Raw genomic sequence first — 17,849 nt, forward strand, 5'->3', positions numbered from 1 at the left:
AAAGCTTCCACTTGTCCTTGATGGTCTCTCACCACAACTCCAATTCCAGCCCCAGTATCAGAGAAGGTCTCTCACCACAACTCCAATTCCAGCCCCAGTATCAGAGAAGGCTCCATCAACATTTATTTTCAAAATACCTTCTTCAGGAGCTACCCACTTGGTCGAACACGGTATAACTAAAGATCTCTTCCACCTGACCCTGATTTTATGACTTCTTGTGTTGCATTTCAAAATACCACTATCTTTCACGACCGCTAATGCACCGATAGATGATGGATGCAGTAAACGATAGAGAGAGCGAGATTGCACTGTTGGTCTCTAGCGCCTCAAATCATCATGATAATAGCTGGATTGACATCCCATCATCATCATCTTCATCGACCCCAACATGGACTTACGACGTCTCTCTAAGTTTCAGAGGCGAAGATACTCGCAGAAGTTTTGTAGCCCATCTCTTCCGAGCTCTTCGCAGCAAAGGCATCTATACTTACAAAGATGATCAGAGATTGGAGAAGGGCAAGTCGATTTCACCCGAACGCTTGCAAGCAATCCAAGAATCGTTGTTTTCAATCGTAATATTCTCCAAGGGCTATGCATCCTCGACGTGGTGCTTGGAGGAACTTGTAAAGATCACCGAATGTCACGAGATCATTGGACAATCTGTGTTGCCAATATTCTACGACGTCGATCCGTCAGACGTACGCAAGCAGAGGAATAGCTTCGCCGATGCTTTTGCCAAACACGAGAGAGACCATAGCCCGGAGAAGGTGCAGAAGTGGAAGGAAGCTATGTCTCAAGCAGCCGGCATATCAGGCTGGCACTCTTGTGATTTCGCAGATGAGTAAGTACTACCACCCAGCTTCATGGTTGCCCACTTGCCTTGCCTAGCTAGCACGTGTATGATTTTTTAATTACACAAGTTATACTAAAAAGACTTGTAATTTACTTAGTTGAAATAATAAATTGATTAACATAATAAACCAATATTTTGAGAACCAAAACATTTTCTATTTTTTTGCAAAAGAAAAAAAAAGTGTCCTAGGAAGCCTTACTAACACAACGCAACGTTCTATCTTTGGATATATGTTTAATTGATCAATGCATATATAGGAGGTGACAAACAAATAAGTGTAACGCAAATCGTTAAATTGAAATCCCGTTTGCCAAGTGAGTTTTTTTTGTGTTTATTTAAAACTTTACTGTAGTTTACTTTAGAAGTTGTAGAAAAAAATTTTGAAGTGCGTAAAGTTTCGGATATTTTGAAGTTTTCTGTATAGTTTAAAAACTTTGATAAGTTTTTGAAAGTTACTATAATTAAAGTTTTTAAAAAAACTTGTGGCAGACAAAATTGTCCAAAAACTTGTTTGACAAACAAGGCCTAAAGTATGCGATAAGTTTAAATACGTATCATTACAAGAAAGCGTTCTGGTAGTATAGTAAAAAAACTTCTTTATCAACTTAAGAACGGGAACTCATCAACTGGGAGCAAATTATATATTTTTACAAGTATTAGAGAACCAAATACTACTTAATTACCTACCTATTGAGATGAAGAGTTAAGCTATATTATGTATTTGAGACATAGTATTTGGCCTGTTTTTGTTTTTTTTTTTTGAATAAGCTCAACTCCTCAAAGCTGTGTTGCGGTCGTACCGGTGCCGTTACTTTCTGGTTTCAGCTTGTTATAGATTGAAAAAATATTTCGTAGTGAAGGACAGTTCTCAGACCTACAAAATCATTTTGCTATGCATTAACTTGGATGTTAGTGTTACTTAACGGTCGCTTCGATGGTGTGATATCCACCATGTATATTGTGATTGTATAAGACTAATAGCACGTTTGTTTGCAGTAATAACTAATACTTACTCAAGTCGTATTACTAATTAATGTCGTGCTTGGACATTTTGATGGATCAATCAACAGCGATGAGTTCATCGAGAAATTTGTTCAAGACCTGCATAGTCGGTTGCACCAGTTTGAACAACCACCTGGCGAACATAATCTGGTGGGAGTAGGATCTCATACGGAGGAAGTCATTTCGTTGATGGATTTGAGAAGTCCCGAAGTCCGCATAGTGGGACTCCACGGGAAGGTGGGAATAGGCAAGACAACTGTTGCCAGAGCCCTTTTTGACAGATTATCTGACAAGTATGAAGCTGCTTGTTTTCTGGATGATGTTGGCCAAATTTCCCAGAAACACGGAGTGGATTATTTACAAGAAATCCTACTCTCCGAGATGCTCAAGCTAAGAAATGTCAAGATAAGAAGCACGAGCGAAGGGCTGAGTATGATGGCTCGCCGGTTTCGATACCTGAGGACCCTAATCGTTCTTGATGCTGTGGACCATGCAAACCAGTTGGAGGCCTTGGCGGGAAAACGCAACTGGTTTGGTGGCGGGAGTAGAATTGTCATAACAGCAAGAGATGAAGAGTTGCTGTCTAAATATGGAGCTGATGGTACGTATAAGGTGTACGGATTGTCCTACAACCAAGCTAAACAGCTCTTCAGTCTCCACGCATTTGGGAACAGAACTCCTGGAGCTTTCAGAAAGAGCTTGGGTGGTCCAATTTGTAGTATTTGCAGACTTCCCTCGTCTATTAAGGTCTGGGCTTCTTTGGTCCGCGGTCGAGATATAGCCTGGAGGGAGGTTTTTGCAACGTTCAAACCAAACTGATATGGGTCATTACTGTTGCCACAATAGTCGCCAAGGGGTTCGCTAGTGGACCTGGTTTTCCCGACTTTCCTGGATTTCCACCATTTCCTAAGAATCCCTAAGGCGATTGCAGGAGCTCCCTAGTTTCCACCATTACTTTTCAAACTGAACTGCGCAACTCTTATGTAACATATTTGTTGATTGATTGTTTTGCATCGCAGAGTTTGGCCGTCTTTTTGGTGTTTGTTTATTTGGATTTTGGTGCAACAGTCATTGGTACTACTAACTAAATTGCTTCTGGAATTCGTTGTATCAAGAATTCAGCAGTAGCAAGAATGTCCGTTTTCTGAAACTCATTGTTTTGTCGCTCTCTATCTGAATGACTACCCCCCCTCCCCTACCGCGGGGGAAGAGAAGAAAAGAAAAGAGAAACAAAGAGTTTGGATTTGGAATAGGTAATTCTGCAGAGAACTGTTTATAAACTATCCACTGTACTCCAACATCATTTTGTGCACATTATCCACTAAATACCAAGACGATCATCTGTCCATAGACATGCGTCAAGAATTCATGATACGCCGTTCAAGAAAAGGCAGGCAATTCAATCAAGTTAAATAACTTATCCACGATGCTATTATATAATATTTTCCAAAAAAAAAAAAAATTTTGAATTGATTCACAAGTTACTGAGATTTGCAATGACCTGGACCAATGCCAAGTTGATGAGTTGAAGAAAGATCTGACGTGACAAAGCCATATAATGGAGCGATATAATTAATTAAGACTAGCATGAATCAGGTTATTTTTTTTGTTGGGAAGGTAGTTTTCAAGCCATTTAATTAAGGTTTTTTTTTTTTTTAGAGAATAAGTGAAGAGGTATCAAGTTCTTAATCTCTCATTTATATTTTCTCTTCTTGTATCAAATCCGATTCATCTGCATTATTATTATTATTATTTTTTGTACTTAGAAATTGCTCCCCATCTCCCCACGTTGACTTGCTGGAATCCAGCTCAGCTCAGCTCCCAACAAGACGCAAAACAACACGCATTTGAATTTGCTGAATTGGTTCAGATTTATTTATGACTCAGCTGTGTCTGCCGTCATCGTGGAGTGCGACGTCTGCCGGACGGCCCACAAAAGCCAACACGTGGATCTTTACAGTTTACACCGCCAGTTAAACTTCCATTTTTATTGACCACGTCGGATCATCCACTCACCATGCTCCACGTGGCAGCCAACACGTCAACCCTTGCCACCACCTCCGACCATTGGACCATCATCATCATCATCTTTCAGGTGAGTTTTATCAAAAAAAAAAAAAAAATTCTTCTTAACCTTTTTATGCTGCCCCTGCAGGCCTGCACTCCTCGGAATCCTAGACCCTTTTTTTTTTTAAATTTTATTTAAGCACTGAAAATCCTTCCTGTTAGTAAGTACCAGTAGGAGTACATTTCTTCTTTACCACTTTGGTATTACTCACTCGCCGGGGTAATACTTTCAGAATACAGCTAATGTGTCTCTCATGAGCCTTCTTGACTTGAGAACATGGCGGGATTTCAGGTGGCTTTTGTCTTTTGCCTTTCTTTTCGGAATTCTTTCTTTTCATATGATTAAAAAAAAACCTAGCAGCCAACGATTTGCTTGCTCTGCCAATAAATGGAACTAAATTCATGGGTTTTAGCAGTATGAAGAAACGTTTTGCAAAATGTAATGAGGGCATTTGTTTGTTTTGCAACGACCAAAATTGTGTACAACCAGCGGCAAAGTGGTAGAAAAATTGCTCCTTTCTAGGCTTGGACAGCAGCGGCTCCTCTGTCCGTTTCCTCTGCAAAAATTGCCATTACTTCCATGACTAAAATTCAATCCAGCATCTATTGTTGGGGCCTTTTACCGGGCAAAAATAAAGAGCACCTTCCTAGATCTATCATTATTGTTTTCCTCTCTTTTTTTTTTCTCCTTTTTTGGCCAGCATTTAGGAAAAGCACTACTACTACTGCTACTTTCACTGGCTGTATGCTTCCCATTTTATTGCACTTGCGTGGCGAGGCTTTTAACCGATTTTGGGGGTAAAACTTTTATTCGCTATTCAATTCTTTTTCAAAAAAGTCTCCCTTCAAGAATCATCCGAGAGAGAGAGAGAGATCCCACTAGACTAGAGTTTAAAAAAATGCACAGAAGAAGCGACAATCGGCGCTGGCCAGCACACAAAACCGTTATACACTCTTTTCCCTTCCAGGTTAAGATTAAACAAAGAAGAGAAGAAGAATAAGATTAAACCATCACCAGCGGATGGTGGTATAAATGCGAAAGATAGAATTTTTTTTTTTAACAAGATTACTGCGGGACTAGTGGTAGCATTTCTATAAGCTTAAGCTAAGGCTTTGCCCCTCCAAATTCGTGGGATTTTGATTCCCCCTTTATTTCACCGACAATTCAGGTGATTATACTTCTTATCAATTTGCTCTTCTTGGACCAATGAGTTCCGCTTTCCAATGTTCGCTCTTTATTGGGAATGCTTATTTTTTATTGATCCAATTACGGAATTGGATTTCTTCAAGAAATTTTCTCTTTTTTCTTCTAGCTAATCACACCAGATAAAGATCTCTGCTTCATGCCGTCTGGTGTGCTGATCGATTAGTTTCCGTTTCTTATTCAGTTCTGGAAGAGAATTGAGAGGTCTGATAAGATCTGGGATTTTTCTGCTCATTTAAATTCTGGTGCATTCAATTGTTTTGAATTTGTGGTCGTTTGAGTTGTTGCGAAACTCTGCCATCAGCATCTGGTGAAATTTCGTTTCTTTCTTGTATGTAAAGTGTGACTATACTTGACTTCACTCCTACGGTTATGTTTCCCCCTTTTGATTTCCACTTTCTCTTTTATTTTTTGTTCTTTCACTTTCTCAGACACAAACCGTTGGCTTTTACATCAACGTTGTTCTTTAGCCTCAAGCCAAGATGAATCCATATGGTTTTCTTACCTGAGTCATGTGCTTCTGCATATTCAATCATGTTGAGAGTATAAAAGTTCATTTCTTTTCCTACTACTGCAACGATCATGTGCTTTACAGTGTATAGATAGCATTTCATCCGTTACATTAGTATGTTAAAGAATAATTCTTGTGAAATCAAAGCTCCATGATTTATTTGGCATGCGCGATCTTACGCGCTCTTGCTTCTCTTACCTGGCCATTGATGCTCTTTTTTATTCAATCTCACAATTAGACTACATGTTTAGCGTTTGACTGCTTGGTGGAATTGGAGGGTTTAACACAGGCAGTTCTGATTGATACTTATAAGTAGTTGATGTAACGTCTTTTCACTTTGTTGGAGTCATCTTAACTTGTTAGTTGTATGGATGCATAGTATCTGTTACTTAAAGGCTGCCTTTTGTTTGACTTTTTAATTGGTTGACGTTGCTCTTTTCTATCAGCTATGATGGCAAAGTGACTCATGTGATCTGGACATTAAGCTTAGTAAATACAGGTGCTTTTGCTTCTATTAGAGTTGACAAATGTATTTGCATTATGGAATTAAGGGAAAGATCTTTTCTTTCTTGTGTAGGTGCTATTGCATCTGTAGCTTATATTCGTAATCTGCAGCAGATAAGATTGATGTGCAATGCAGAGATCACGTAGAGCTCTTCTACAACGAAGAGCTTTGGAAAGGGCTATTTGTGGGAGGAATCGCTTGTGCAAGGTTTCTGTTTCTGTTTCTGTTTCTGTTTCTGCCGTAGTTGTTCTCTGGGGACTCGTGTTCTTTTTGAACATATGGTTTGGGCAAAGTGATAATTATAAAGGTTAGTTATGATCAGACTTTCTGTTTAAAAATTTCTTCTCTCTCTTTCTTTTTCATTCAATCAAGGGAAAGTTTTTCTATCAATTTCCAAGGGAGAGCAGTTGTAGGGCTCTCAAGAATATGTAATCTCGGTGGTTTATCACCATGGCTCTGGTTATAGAATTTTGACACAGCCATGGTGATCTCCATTTTCATGATTCATGATCAATCTTGTTCCTTAGACCTTGTCTCCTAGTTATTTGCCTGTTTTTGAGTTTGCAGTGATTAGCCTGTGTGAATAAACATTCAATTGCATCAGTAGACTAATCCTTTTCCTTTATATTAAGGGGCGGCAATTCCCGGGTAAAAGTGATGTACTATTGTTGCATCGTGTGTTAGAGTTCTTGTTAATGCCTGAATAAATTGTTGGGAGATGTTGGTTCATCCCTCTTCCCTGTGTTCATCAACAAGTTCTTTCATACTGCTCTCCTCTCCTTAACTAAAATGAACCATCTTGTTTTCTGGTTTGAGTGAGTCAAAGAGATTCTAGTAACCTAAACAGACGCAACACAAGGACAAAGCTAGGGAATCCGTGTTTTAAAGAGGAGGAATATCCTGTAACAAAATTGAGATAGCATAAATTGGTTTGTATGAAAATTGCACTTGCCTATGCGGTTGGGGGCTTAAGTTCTGGTCCCGCAGATCACTGTTTCCAGTTATATGGTTTTTGCCTGCTCGCTTTACTAGCTGCTACCTCTAATCTCTTTACTCGTTGTGTTTAACTTGTTCCTTTTGGTGGGTGTAGATGGATCCACAGATTTTCCTGTTAGTGTAAGAATCTGGGATGGTGACAAAAGAGAACCTGATGTGGGGCAAAGTTCTGCTTCACCTGATGGCAGGAGTTCGTTAACGGAAACTCCTTCTGTGGACTCTACTGAGGCTTCATGTTCAGAAGCAGGTGGAACTGAAAATGTAAATGGTAAATTAGAAGATTTGTCGAATGATGCGAGTCCAGATTCACGTTTTCAGGAGCAAGGGTTGGGTGGAAAATCAGATATTGCCACAACTTCAGTAAGAGAAGATTCAATATCAGATAGATTTTCTCTTGCAGTACCTTTAGGACTTGATGAATTCAAAAACAGAGCAATCAGTTCCAGGAGTAGATACATGAGCAGCCATGCTGGGAGCATTAAACATAGAGTTGAGCCTGGAGGGGCCGAGCACAACTATGCTTCCTCATCAAAAGGAGCTAAGGTCTTAGCATCCAACAAGGATGCCTATGGTGCTTCTAATATCTTAAGCAAAGACAAGGACAAGTACCTTCGAAATCCATGCTCTGCTGAGGAAAAATTTGTTGTAATCGAACTCTCAGAAGAAACATTGGTTGACACAGTTGAAATAGCAAATTTTGAGCATCACTCATCCAATTTAAAAGAATTTGAGTTGCTAGGAAGTCAAGTTTATCCAACTGATACATGGACTAAACTCGGAAATTTTACTGCTGGAAACACAAAGCATGCTCACAGTTTTGTTCTTCCAGAGCCAAAATGGGTTAGATACCTAAAATTGAATTTGCTCAGTCATTATGGTTCAGAGTTTTACTGTACGCTCAGTGTTTTCGAAGTGTATGGCATGGATGCTGTTGAGAGGATGCTTGAGGATCTAATATCTGTTCAAGATAAGGTGATTGTGTCTGATGAATCACTTAGCCGAGAGACGCATATGCCCCATCGTCCAGTACCAGCTGAAGGTGACAGTTATCATAACGTTGATAGTGAAGTGGAACCTGAACTTGCTGTTGGGCACTCTGACACGAAACGAGTGGTAACAACAATTGATGTTCCAGATCCTGTTGAAGAAATTCGTCAGCATCAGGTTAACAGGATGCCCGGGGACAGTGTTCTCAAGATTCTTATGCAAAAAGTACGCACACTGGATTTGAATTTATCAGTTCTAGAGAGATATCTTGAGGAGCTCAATTTCAGATACAACAAGATCTTTAGAGAATTTGATAGAGAAATGGGAGAAAAAAATGTACTTCTGGAGAACATAAAATCAGACATAAGGGGTTTGCAGGACAGCAAAGAGGCTATGGTTGGTTTTTTTTTTTTTTTTTTTTTAATTCTTTCTTCTCTTTATGCGTGATTTTAATTGTTGGTAGATATTGACATTTATAAATCTTGCAGAGTAAAGAGGTCAATGATCTTGTGGCTTGGAAATCTTTTGTTTCCATGCAGCTGGATGATATAGTCAGAAGTAATGCTGTCCTCAGGTGGCTTTCTTTCCTTCAGAGTGGGTATTTTGTTTGCACTTACATGGTTCTGTGGTTAGTTGTCTTTGTCATGCAGTAGGTTTCTCATTCTATAACATGATTGTGTAGTACATTTGCATCAAAGTTCTATGGGTGTTAGACTTGGTCCGAGAAAATCAGTTGACATTCTAATAACAATGATTCAGGACAGAGAGTGAGAGATTTGAATGGTTTAGTCGTAAGCATTGGGAACTGAATCATCTGTATGCCTTCTTCACTCTCTGTCAGTGGTGTTGTGCTCAACTTCTCAGACTTCTGTCTGTGGACTGTCAATAAATGTTCTTCTACTCTTTTATACGTGCCATTTTTGGCTGTGATTCTAAGTGTGCATGTGATTGTAGGTTGGAGGTGGAAAAAGTCCGGAGGAATCAAGTACATATGGAGAACAAGGGCATTGTTATTTTTCTTGTATGCTTAACTTTTGGGTTCTTTGCACTTGTGAGGCTGCTGTTTGTAGATATGGCGTTGAGCATGTATAGGTCGCAGAATTCCGGGAAATTTTGGTCATTAGGTTCTTCCTGGTTTCTTCTACTACTGAGCTGCAGCATTACCATTATCATTCTGTCGTTGTAATCCATATAAAGCACCACCTAATTTTTTTCTAAAGAGTGTATATATTAATTATGACACCTCATGCCTGAAGGAAATATTTATTTGTTACGAGATTTGCCCCCAATTTGTTCTTTCGTTGTCTAAGCATCCAAGAATAATGATAAGGAACATAATAGTATCATTTTCTGGAACAAATTGTCAGGAAATCCGCATGTAACTGAGGGCAAGAGGCTTAATTAGTGGAATAGATTCTCACTTTCCAAGTGGACCAGAGAGACAATTATATCATTTTACTGTTTTCATGCATTTTATTTTTCAGATTATAAATTATATTTGACGTGGGATCATAAAATTCTGAGCACCGATTTGTCGCATAGCAAATTAACAAGAAACAGGCAATTGTTTAATGAGTAATCACAGGCGAAATTGCAGAAAATTTTCTGGCACTAAGACTTCACATGTACTAACTAGTGTATGTTGACAAAAAGGGTTCACGGAAGAATGCTTTGAAGATGATTGAAAATCATTCTCAGATAAGACGGTTGCCTTGTAGGACTTTTGTGCATCTCACCCGGTTGAAGATTAGCTGCCTCCACAAACCAATTGAAAAGCAGGGGAAGACTATAAACACCATGACAAATCAAAGTACCCAAAAAAAAAAAAAAAAAAAAAGATGTTGCAAGGTATCCTGAACCCATCATTATTAAAACTTGGCTTCTGTCTTTATGGGAAACAAATATATTGTTTCGCTTACGCTACAACAGGCCTAAACCGCCGGCAGGACATGATACATCATAAAGAGCAAGGCCAAATTTGAAAAACTAAACCAGGCCTAGGTTCTTTGATCCATAACATACTTATCAGTAAATTAAGGTTCAGTGGATCAAAGACAAGAAATCTATTTGCCTTGTATACAATGGGATGGTACACAGGGTCCATCAGTTCCCAGAAAAACGCAGAACCCTGATAGTGCAATAATCATCTCTGATTATTGCAGGAAATAAATAGCCTTTTCCTGCATCCTCAACTCTGATTTCAAACTAACCTTTGGGTCCACCCACTCCGAAGGAATTTCAGGCTATCAAAAGTCCTCTCGCATATCTGCCTTCCTCTTGGCCTGCATGGCAAGTCGAGCATCTCTCTCCCGCTCAAATTCCCGGTAATCAGTACGTTGCAAGAAAGATACCTTATCCAAATACTGATTCGAACTCTTTTTGTACGTTTCAAGCTCTTCTTCCAATCCTTTATTTTCTTCCTTGAACTCTCCCCAATCTTTCTTTGTCTTGTCAAGCACGCTGAGCTTTTGCTTCTTTTTTATTTGTTCAAGAACAGCATCAACAGCAGAAGCAGGGCCAGTTGAGGCTTTGCCTTTATCAAATGCTTCTTTTGAGCTGCTATCAACGAGTTTCTTGAATTCAATCTCTTCACCAGCAAAGTCTCGAAATTCAGTAACCTGCAGATGCAACGGAGTCTTCATAAAGAATGGCAGTACATAAGCTAAGAATTTGACAGAAGAACCATAACTCTGACAATACAGCTACTCTATTAAAGAGCCAATTCAGTCCACTCCAGTCCAGGATAACTGAAACCCAGAAATGTGATAGAGCTAAATCTTCAACCAGAATTTAGCCAAAAAGCAGCACTACCCAGATTGAGTTTACAGTATACAGTAATCAAGAAAAATCTTAGAAAAGATGATCAATGACACCCATCGTGAGGGTACAGAGCTCGGTCAATTAGTTGTAATCAGTGTAGATAAACATGAGCAAAGCATAACATTTTCCCCGCACACATAGCAAGAATCCTCAAAGACAGAAAACTCCACCCAGTAAAGCATTGTGAACAAAATAATCAGTGTACCTCCACTTTCCCTCGGCTCAAAGCTGCTGCTGCTGCTGCTGCTGCTGCAGCATCTTTAACTGCTGAGAGAGCGGCAGCAGCAAGCTTTTTTGCATCATCACTACTACCATTTTGAGCTACAATAGGACGCTTCCCTGGTGCACCTTCTGCAGCTGATGATGTCTTCTTTGGTGCCAATCCAAGGACTTTCATCCAATTCTGGAATACCAAAAGCAAAATAACTGTATTTGGCTCCCAAGAGTTATGGTATATAATTTTTTGAAAAAAAAAAAAAAAAGGATCCTCAGATCGGATGAGACCTGTGAAGAAGGCTTTGGAGAAATTTTGTTAATACTTGAGCTCTGGTATTTAAAGGTGGATTTGAGAGCCTTCCCAGACAGTCCTTTATTCATCTGCTGCCAGACAGCATCTACCCTAGCTTTCCTTTCTGCTACGGAAACACATTTGTTTTTTAACATTTTGCATCAGACAAGGTCAATACCCCCATTTTGGCCAGTCAAAGGAGAACAGTGGAGGGAAAAAAAGAGAGAAAAAGCGGGCAGGGAATAAAAGGGGATTCCGCACAGAAGATTGGTTTATACAGAAACTTGGCATTGATGGAAAGGCATACAAGTCTCTTACCAGCTTCTTCTTCAGGCAGTGTGTGTGATGGAGGAGGAACAGGTGCAACATCTTGATTCGACTCCACTTTCATACCATCCATTACTTCTAGATTAACAGGCAGACAATAATTTCCATAAATAAGGATACCAAATTGCCACAACATGTTATACGAAATCCAATACGCAGATAAATTACAAGAACTAAAGAACGTGAGCTATAAACAATGTATCCAGCTAGTAGATCGAAATTGAATCTGTACATTAACATATTCACACACACATAAACAAGAAAAAATGGAAATCCAAACGAAAGTGGGGATCTTTGCAATATTAAACAACAAGCTACATATAAACAACAAGAAAGTGGGGGGAGAGTATTTGGGGGATAGTTTCTAATTCTTGTATCCAACTCAAAGACATATAGTACATAAATATTTTTTGATCATTGCGGCGGGCTCACTACTCGGCTGTTGGCCCTTTTTTTTTTTTCGTAATTTATCAGAAGCATCCCATCGTCAATGGGTATAGCAACTAATTCGAGTTTAACAGAAGGCACAAAAGATTAATTGAAGAATATAAAAAAAAAAGGCACCAAGAATTAATTGTAAATCCATCTTTCGATAATCCCACAGGAAGGAACGATACATTAAGTTGAGAACTTCTCTTCTAAAGAACAATTTTAGAGAACGAACAAAATAAATAAATAAATAAACTTACGAAAATTTTTCATGGGCTACCGGAGACCAATGGAGAGAGATGTGGAGAGGGTTATCGGCTTTTACCTTCGGAGTTTGGAGAGGGTTCGGTGACTGGTGGGCAGTGATAAGGGTGGTGGGGATCTTGGGTTACGGAATTTGGCTGGTTTGGAGATTTCTTCTGACAGCTCCTTTCCTTGTTTTTTTTGTATTATTTCGCTTTTATTTTTTATTCCCTCCTTCTGAGTTTTGTGAAGGGGTTTGTTATTTATGGGTAGCGTGAAGAATTGTGCTGTGAAAAGAATCTGTCAGCCACCGGGGAGATATGGTAGGACGCAGCCGGAGGACTTAGCAGCTGCTTCTTCTTCTTCTTCTTCTTCTTCTGTGTCTTCTATATATTTTTTTTTAATATTTTTTTTCCCCTGTACAGAAATTGGGTTACTTTACTTAGCAGCTGCAGAGGAGGAGGAGCACAAGGAGTCCTCTTTGTGTTGGATGATCCATATATTTTCTGTCTTCTGTTTCTTGCCCGTTTATAGTGAATAAGGCAATCTAGCCCACACCCACTTTCCAGCCCAAGCCTGCTTTTTAAATGATGTCTGGAGAAGCTAAAAAATATTACCATGGGTAGGTTCCATTGGCCAGGCTGCAAAAACAAACCGAGCAGTTGGATTGGATTGGATTGGATTGGATGCTGACCATTAGGTGCGTTCGATACATAAAATTGAAGTCAGAATTCATTAAATTATTTTGTTATTAAGTATTAAATTTAATATATTTAAATATATGTATATCACATCCAGTGATAAATGAATAATTTATTACTTAATTTTGAGAGCAAGTTTTGTTTAGAAAATTCAGTGTCACTTTATTAATTCAGATGTTTAATTTTTTATTATCAAAAGGTCTGAATATGTTAAGATCTGAATCTATTAAACTTAAGTGTCTTATCCGCAAACTCTGATTATAAAAATCATTCATGGCATTAGCGGTCGTGGAAGATGACGGTAGCATTTGAAATGCCACACAAGATCTCAAGTTATACCAACACAACAAGTATTTGACCATAAGTTAATATTACATCATTATTTATTATTATTCCACAAGTGTAAGCGGGCGGAATCCGCGCGCCCAGGCTGGGGATAACAGAGAGTTTGTTTGGACAAGCCAAATTTGGTTTGCTTAATTTATTTTCACAAATCCCAATCACCTTTTTACAATGTTTTAAAACCCGGACCGTTAATCGAACCGGTGAAGTGAAAGGGTCGAGGTTCAACCGGTCGGACCGGTTCAACCTCGGTTCAATGAATTTTTTAAAAAATAATTTATATAAATATATATGTGCACAAAATAAGACATGTAATGGATAATTTAATACTTTATATGATGAAAAGTTTACTATTTTTGAATAACTTGGATTTTTAAAAATAAGTTTTTTAAATTATAAGTTAAAACAAATAAATTTCATCTCAATTTCAATTATATCTACCAAAAAAATCTTAAATATAATCCAAAAATATCACAATATTTGAAATTATACAAAATTCACGTCTATGAGAATTTAGACATTGTGAACTTAAATTTTAATTTACATTTTGGAATTTAAATTTACAATTTAAAAAAGAAAATTTGGAGTTCGAAGAAAATCAAGAGAATTGAAAATAGAAATGCAAATTTGATAAGATACAAAAAATTAGATAAAAGTGAGTGGTTGTGGTATTAAATAAATTGGGTTAAAGAAAAATAATTCTTTTTTAACTTTTTTAAATTTAATGGACAAAAACAAAATTAAAATATGGAAGAAAACATCAATAAATTAAAAATAAAGAGGTTTGATTAAAAAATGAGTGGCAAAAGAAAAGATGATAGAGAGAGAGTGTGTGTGTGTGTGTTGAAAATTAAAAAGAAAGAGTCATGAAAGGATGATATTTTGTGAAAAAAATGGAACAAAAGAAATATGAGTGTTTGTTTTATATAAATAAGTTATCAAAAAAAACTAATAAGATGTGATAGTGCAACGGTTACTACATTGGTCTTCTATTACAAAGGTCTTGAGTTCGAATCTTGATAACTACATTTTGCAAAAAAAAAAAAAAAAAAAGGAAAACTCAAAAACCGGAAATAACCGGTTCAAATCCGGTTCAGCAGTTTAGCGGTCCGACCGGTTTTTGACCGGTTTCTTGACAAAGTCAAACCTGACATTGAACCGGACCGGAGCCATGGCCGGTTCGCGGTTCAACCGGTCGAACCGGCCGGTCCGGTCCGGTTTTCAAAACACTGCCTTTTTATCTTCCCAATCACCTTTTTATCTCACATACATCACATCACAAAAAGTGCTACAGTAAATATCTCAAATAAATCATCCAAATAAACTCTTATCCAAACAAACTCAGAGTGTTGTCGTGAGAATTTTGGATGCTATTTTCCATTGCGTGTATTGTTTAGTGCGTATTTCCATTGAACGTTACATGGCAAACGGATCTTCTGTCTCATATTCTGTGCCACTCTCTGTCTCACTTTTTATTATATTGCTATTTCTCATTCATAAACATCATGTTTTAGTTCTTTTTTGCTTCCTTATGATCCAATAACTATTAATTAAGTAAAAAATAAATACAATACCTTCAAAAAAGCAATATATAATAGAAAATTAAAAAATACAGCAGAAAATTCATAAAAAATCTCATTTTTTATGCATTTTGATTTTTTGAGTTTGTTAAATTTTGTGTATTACTCAATTAATAGTTATTGGATCATAAGGAAGCAAAAAAGAACTAAAACATGATGTTTATGAATGAAAAATAGCAATATAATAAAAAGTGGGACAGAAAGTGACACACGGTGCGAGACAGAAGATCCGTTGCGACATTACATGGTATGTATAAAAAAACTTCCTTGCTTCTAGAGGGCTGAGGGACTGTTTTTCAAGAATAGTACAAGTAGGATTATCATCTTCCACGTACGTACTAATTGTGGTGTAATTGAATAGTCAATGTGCGTCCTCTTCATGCTTGCGTCCTTGTTCCATGACCGACCGGAGATTCGCTTTCATACAAATATTAACAAAGCAGTCTTGATCATTAAGTAAAACTAGCTAGCGTGCTCCAGTATGCTGGTTGGTTAATTACCATGAAGAAGCTGATGAATATGGTGGTTTTTGATGAACCACTAACATTTGTTATCCTGCGTCTACTTATTAGCATCATCCTCATCACGTCATTTGCCGTCCACCCTTCCTTGTGTACTGCTACTGCTACCGCTACTGATCATGAAGACATGAAGAACAGCACCAGCAGCAACAGTACTCGTAGCAGCTGGATTCTTGCTACTTGTTTAGCTGATTATGGGGTCAACAATTTCACCCTCTTCCCAAGTTATCATCATCATCTTGGTCAAGACGCCAAGCTTTATTACACCTTCCTCGATTTCTCCATAAGCAACCTTAGGTTCGCCCAACCCTCCGTACCTAAGCCCGCTGCAATTATCATGCCCCAGACCAAAGACCAACTAGTCAACACCCTCCTGTGCTGTAGGGGCAACTTAGGAGGAGGATCTTTTGAGATCAGGGTCAGGTCCGGGGGACACAGCTACGAGGGCACTTCCTCAGTTGCTACTGATGGCTCTCCCTTCGTCATCATCGACCTCATGAATCTGAACCGGATTTCTGTGGATTTGGAGTCCCAAACGGCGTGGGTGGGAGGAGGTGCCACCCTGGGCCAAACTTACTATGCTATTTCCGAGGCCAGCAGAGATCGTGGCTTCTCAGCTGGGTCTTGCCCGACGGTGGGGGTTGGAGGGCACATCTCAGGAGGGGGTTTCGGTTTCCTGTCCAGGAAATACGGGGTGGCAGCTGATAACGTGGAGGATGCGCTGCTGGTGGATGCAGCTGGACGGGTTTTGGACAGGGAAGCCATGGGAGAGGAAGTGTTCTGGGCCATTCGGGGAGGCGGTGGAGGGATTTGGGGGATCATTTACGCCTGGAAGATCAAGTTAGTCGAGGTCCCTCGAACCGTGACGGCTTTCACATTGTCCCGACCTGGCACCAAAAACTACGTGGGGAGGCTTGTGGAGAAGTGGCAGCACGTTGCACCAAAGCTGAGTGATGATTTTTACCTATCAGTTTCCCTAGCTTCGGATTCGTCGGAAGGGCTTCCGCCAACTATCCAAGTATCAGCGACATTTGATGGGCTTTTCCTGGGTACTAAAAGGGAAGCTTTGTCCGCATTGATCAAGGTTTTTCCGGAGCTACGTCTCCGAGAAGGAGACTGCAAGGAAATGAGCTGGATCGAGTCCGTAATTTATTTCTCTGGGTTGGAGCCCGCCGGAAACAGCAGCACCGTGGAAGCCCCTCAGCTGAGAGATCGTTACTCGCCAAACAAATCATTTTTTAAGGCTAAATCAGACTACGTGAGGGCCCCGATTTCCAGCACCGGAATAAGGACAGCCCTTGACATGCTACAGAAAGAACCAAAAGGGTACGTGATCTTAGATCCTTATGGGGGATTCATGGAAAGGACCAGCAGCGAATCCATCGCTTTCCCTCACAGACGTGGCAACCTTTTCTCCATCCAATACATGGTGGACTGGGAGGAAAAGGACGACCACGGGAGCAACGGGTACATCCACTGGATAAGAGGATTCTACAGTGCAATGGCGCCTTTTGTTTCCTCCGCTCCCAGAGCCGCCTACGTCAATTACCTGGATCTTGACCTCGGAGTCATGAACACCAGCAACAACGACAAAGAAACTGCAGATGGCGCCGTGGAAAGGGCCAGAGCTTGGGGTGAGAAGTATTTCTTGGGTAACTATGATAGGCTAGTGAAAGCGAAAACTCGCATTGATCCCCTCAACGTCTTTAGGAATCAACAGGGCATTCCTCCATTGCCCGCTGCCAATTGACTATCCAAGACTGCTGCCATGTATAAATAATGATACAGAGTGCATTAACAACACGATTAATTAATAATGTGTTTCTGCTGGATTAATTTTGTCCTTATTCCCTACCTATCTATCTATCTCATCGCTTCTTTGCTTTTTCAATTATCTTTTCTTTTGTATTTCACACATATTACATCACCAAATATGCTATAGCCAAAAATTTTAAAAAAAATGAAAGAAATAGTTTAACTTTGAGGAGATATTTTCAGATTTTGTGACGTCTACTTGTATTTCTCATTCAAGACATAATTGTTTATGATAATTGTAGATACTACGTGACTAAAAATTGTAAATTTAATAAATTTCAATTTATTAAGTGCTGAATTAGAAACGGACAATTTCAAACATGCAAGATTTTTTTAATTAAATATTGAATTAAGTTATCAAACAACGCCTAATTATCAAATAGGAGTTTTTGGCTAAAATAATCTATTTTTCAAAAAATAATCCCAAAATAACGCTCT

General features: G+C 39.0%; 4 protein-coding genes across 19 annotated transcripts; 3 read left to right on the forward strand and 1 right to left on the reverse strand.

Annotated features, from left to right (window-relative positions):
• Positions 1-272: 272 nt before the first annotated feature.
• On the forward strand, positions 273-2,674 carry LOC113714291 (TMV resistance protein N-like). The gene is made up of 2 exons (XM_072069625.1): positions 273-841; positions 1,924-2,674. Exons 1-2 carry the CDS (start codon positions 273-275, stop codon positions 2,672-2,674), a joined length of 1,320 nt encoding a protein of 439 aa, XP_071925726.1.
• Positions 2,675-4,638: 1,964 nt separating this feature from the next.
• On the forward strand, positions 4,639-9,398 carry LOC113714491 (SUN domain-containing protein 4-like). 9 transcript variants are annotated; one of them, XM_072069183.1, is made up of 7 exons: positions 4,640-5,091; positions 5,236-5,330; positions 6,084-6,136; positions 6,215-6,449; positions 7,233-8,521; positions 8,614-8,699; positions 9,080-9,398. In XM_072069183.1, exons 4-7 carry the CDS (start codon positions 6,272-6,274, stop codon positions 9,309-9,311), a joined length of 1,785 nt encoding a protein of 594 aa, XP_071925284.1. In that variant the 5' UTR covers positions 4,640-5,091; positions 5,236-5,330; positions 6,084-6,136; positions 6,215-6,271; the 3' UTR covers positions 9,312-9,398. The 9 variants fall into 9 exon arrangements, with proteins under 9 accessions (XP_027094148.2, XP_027094151.2, XP_027094149.2 ...); XM_027238347.2 differs by having other exon boundaries at positions 4,639-5,330; positions 6,253-6,449; XM_027238350.2 differs by having other exon boundaries at positions 4,639-5,330; positions 6,256-6,449.
• Positions 9,399-9,964: 566 nt separating this feature from the next.
• On the reverse strand, positions 9,965-12,820 carry LOC113715142 (uncharacterized). 8 transcript variants are annotated; one of them, XM_027239354.2, is made up of 5 exons: positions 12,470-12,820; positions 11,772-11,855; positions 11,450-11,577; positions 11,151-11,348; positions 9,965-10,743 (listed from the first exon to the last, which is right to left on the reverse strand). In XM_027239354.2, exons 1-5 carry the CDS (start codon positions 12,480-12,482, stop codon positions 10,372-10,374), a joined length of 795 nt encoding a protein of 264 aa, XP_027095155.2. In that variant the 5' UTR covers positions 12,483-12,820; the 3' UTR covers positions 9,965-10,371. The 8 variants fall into 8 exon arrangements, with proteins under 8 accessions (XP_027095155.2, XP_027095159.2, XP_027095158.2 ...); XM_027239358.2 differs by having other exon boundaries at positions 12,535-12,809; XM_027239357.2 differs by having other exon boundaries at positions 11,772-11,858; positions 12,535-12,676.
• Positions 12,821-15,393: 2,573 nt separating this feature from the next.
• Positions 15,394-17,432, forward strand: LOC113715134 (berberine bridge enzyme-like D-2). The gene has a single exon (XM_027239332.2). It carries the CDS (start codon positions 15,577-15,579, stop codon positions 17,344-17,346), a length of 1,770 nt encoding a protein of 589 aa, XP_027095133.1. The 5' UTR covers positions 15,394-15,576; the 3' UTR covers positions 17,347-17,432.
• The last annotated feature ends 417 nt before the right edge of the window (positions 17,433-17,849 follow it).

The sequence above is a fragment of the Coffea arabica genome, chromosome 10c, assembly GCF_036785885.1.
Source record: "Coffea arabica cultivar ET-39 chromosome 10c, Coffea Arabica ET-39 HiFi, whole genome shotgun sequence".
NCBI classification, from domain to species: Eukaryota; Viridiplantae; Streptophyta; class Magnoliopsida; order Gentianales; family Rubiaceae; genus Coffea; species Coffea arabica.

Coding starts and splice junctions, on each gene's coding strand:
- LOC113714291 (XM_072069625.1), top strand. CDS start 273: ATGGATGCAGTAAACGATAGAGAGAGCGAGATTGCACTGTTGGTCTCT. Junction 842..1,923: donor TCTTGTGATTTCGCAGATGA/GTAAGTACTACC, acceptor ATCAATCAACAG/CGATGAGTTCATCGAGAAAT.
- LOC113714491 (XM_027238347.2), top strand. CDS start 6,272: ATGCAGAGATCACGTAGAGCTCTTCTACAACGAAGAGCTTTGGAAAGG. Junction 8,522..8,613: donor AGGACAGCAAAGAGGCTATG/GTTGGTTTTTTT, acceptor TAAATCTTGCAG/AGTAAAGAGGTCAATGATCT. Junction 8,700..9,079: donor AGAAGTAATGCTGTCCTCAG/GTGGCTTTCTTT, acceptor ATGTGATTGTAG/GTTGGAGGTGGAAAAAGTCC.
- LOC113715142 (XM_027239351.2), bottom strand. Junction 11,349..11,449: donor CTCCAAAGCCTTCTTCACAG/GTCTCATCCGAT, acceptor TTGGTATTCCAG/AATTGGATGAAAGTCCTTGG. Junction 10,744..11,150: donor TGAGCCGAGGGAAAGTGGAG/GTACACTGATTA, acceptor TTGCATCTGCAG/GTTACTGAATTTCGAGACTT.
- LOC113715134 (XM_027239332.2), top strand. CDS start 15,577: ATGAAGAAGCTGATGAATATGGTGGTTTTTGATGAACCACTAACATTT.